We start from the raw sequence: 2,659 nt of genomic DNA, 5'->3' as shown, positions 1-2,659 counted from the left end.
CTCACTCACTGCCATATTTCAGCCCCCACAGACCTATAGCTCTCCTCACCCGAATCCCTTAGGATCTCACCTCTGATTTGCCTAGTCGGTCCAAATTAGAAATATCAAAGACACCGCCTGTGGCAGCAGTGTCCACTCCTCCAGTACCACGCTTTTGGAGTCTTAGGTTCTCCAGGATCTTTGGGAAGCGGCTATCCTAGAGAGGAGATAGGAATTGGGAGCACGGTCGATAGAGGCAGAGACTAGTCCTACCTGAAAGAGCCCTGAACCTGCTCAGAGCTCTGTTTCCTTTTTGTTTTTTTTTTTCAGACAGGATCTCTCTCTGTCACCCAGGCTGGAGTGATCACAGGTCACTGAAGCCTCAACTTCCCAGGCTTAAGTGATCCTCTCACCTCAGCCTCCACTACACCCAGCTAACTTTTGCATTTGTAGTAGAGAGAGGATTTCGCCAGGTTGCCCAGGCTGGTCTTGAACTCCTGGGCTCAGGTAATCGGCCCACCTTGGCCTTCCGAGTGCTGGGATTACAGGCATGAGCCACTGTGCCTGGCCTGTCCCCTGACCCTTTAGCCACAACATGTTTGGCTTCTTTCCAAAGGGTCCACTCCCTCCCCATCCACAACCCACCCTTCCTTACTCACACCCCTCTGTAACCCCACAACTCCTTTACTTTGCTTAGCAGGGGCAGTTTGATGTGCACTCCTGCCCGAAGTCCAGTGCCCAGGTTAGATGGACAGGTCAAGATGTATCCCAAACGCTCATTCCACATGAACTCCCAGCCACGTTCTTGGATAAGTCTCTCCACCTGAGTCCACAAAGGTTTTGTTAATGAAAAATCAGGGATATTTCATTAACCCTGGACCCTCCCTTAGCTAGACACACAAGAACACTAGAAATATGTCTAGAACAGAAACTTGGCTGTGAATGGATGACATTGGTCTTTTTTTATGAAAATGGTTTGTTATTGTTTTCATGCATGCACGATGCAAAATTATGATGTGCATAATAATGAGATTGTGAAAAAATATCTTATGTGGAAGAAGAAAACTCGAAGGAGTGGTGTATTAGGGATGATCTAGGGAAATGAACAGAGGTGGTAAACTGAACTGAGAGAGGACTGATTATTCAATGAGTTCTGCATGCATCAATTATCTTTGCTTTGCTAATGAGCCTAGAGCTTGGAAGGGTCCTTTCAGACAGAAGATGAAGGTGTAAGCTTTGCCAGGAAGAGGTAAGATAAGGCTCTGTTAGCTGTGAACGGAGCACCTGTGTCAATGCAGAGAAAGATGAAAACAGAGCAGAAAAGCCAGATTCATAGGAATAGGGGCAGGGGGAAGGCGTTTTGCTTCACTTAACCACGTAGTCATGAAGATGACTATTAGAGTTGAAGAGACAAGGGATCTACCAGAGTGATGGTCACAAAGACCACTACCCAACGTGAGTAAAAGGATCCTGTTTATAGTTCAGAAAGAACCATGGCATAGGGCATATCTTACATGCTGAACATGGGGGAAACCCTTCCATCTAGAATAATAATGCAGCTAACACTTTAACACTTATTAAGCACTTACTTTGGACCAAGTACTTTACCTGTATTTCATTTAATCCCCACAACAACCTAAAATGTAGAAAATCTCATTATCCCAATTTTACAGACGAGGAAACTGAGGCATATAATTTAAAGGTACTTCCCGACCCACTCATAGTCAGAATATGTTATCTATTACTTGCCAAAAATAGTAGAAACTTCTCAGAATCTAAAAGAGGAGCCCTTTTTCTTTGCAAACCTAAAATAGAACTGTATGTTTGAGAACATAGACTAAGATTGAATTGAGTTTATGGGGATTTCTAATGTAGACTTGAATATGGAGACCCAATCTATGTAGGATTGATGATTCAGTTCAACTCTCATGTAGAGCCACATATTCTAGAACTCGAACCATTCGATTCTCCACCTTCCCCAGTCTCCCTCCCAACTCTCAACTTAAAGCCTCGACCTGATACTTTAACAAGAATGATAGAATCCAGAGTCAAGGCCTACCTTGGCTCAGAACTGGGTGGTTATATTGGAATCATGAACACAGCAACCTCTCCCTGCCAACATCAATCTAAGCTCAAATGTTTTCCTTATCTGCACACCTCACCATTCCACTGCACACATCCCAGGCACTGACCTGCCATCTCAGTTATTCCTTTTTTGCATTATCTGGCAACTGCCTTATTCACTTCCTAAGGTTCCTGACACTCTTTCTTTCCCTAATCTTAGGGTGACCACATGTCCTGGTTTTCCCAGTATGGTCCCAGCTGGTTTATACCTTTATTCCTAGAGTGAGTCCTAGATAGTCCTTTTTACTATCAGACATGTCCTGGGTGGGTTGATAAATTACATAATCTATTTATGCTACTCTTTGGTTTTCTTTATGTCCTCCCACCTAGCTCCCCTACACAATCTTTTCCAACCTCTTTGAGGCCTCGGCAGAATCTTTCAAACACTCTCTTCATGTTGCCACCCTTCTCCATGGAGATGACCCGCGTATGATCCTCCTCATTCACCCAGATCAGGAAGCTCTTCTCATTGTTGTGCCTGAGGGCAGGAGAGGGACAGTGTTCAAGAGGCAAGGCAAGAATTGGGAGAGATAGAGGGGACAAAAAAAACCATTTA

General features: G+C 44.4%; 1 protein-coding gene across 1 annotated transcript; it reads right to left on the bottom strand.

Moving 5' to 3' along the window:
- Nucleotides 1-36: 36 nt before the first annotated feature.
- LOC108524975 (creatine kinase U-type, mitochondrial-like) lies at nt 37-2,625 on the bottom strand (the record flags this gene model as incomplete). The annotated part of the gene is made up of 3 exons (XM_017866043.1): nt 37-196; nt 668-802; nt 2,458-2,625. Coding segments are annotated over 3 exons (441 nt in total), but the record flags the coding sequence as incomplete, so codon positions are not given.
- Nucleotides 2,626-2,659: the final 34 nt, after the last annotated feature.

This window comes from Rhinopithecus bieti, unplaced genomic scaffold (genome assembly GCF_001698545.2).
Source record: "Rhinopithecus bieti isolate Rb0 unplaced genomic scaffold, ASM169854v2 repeat_37019, whole genome shotgun sequence".
Classification (NCBI taxonomy): Eukaryota; Metazoa; Chordata; class Mammalia; order Primates; family Cercopithecidae; genus Rhinopithecus; species Rhinopithecus bieti.
Note: the sequence above shows the minus strand (reverse complement) of the source record. Positions and strands in the feature narration are given on the sequence as shown.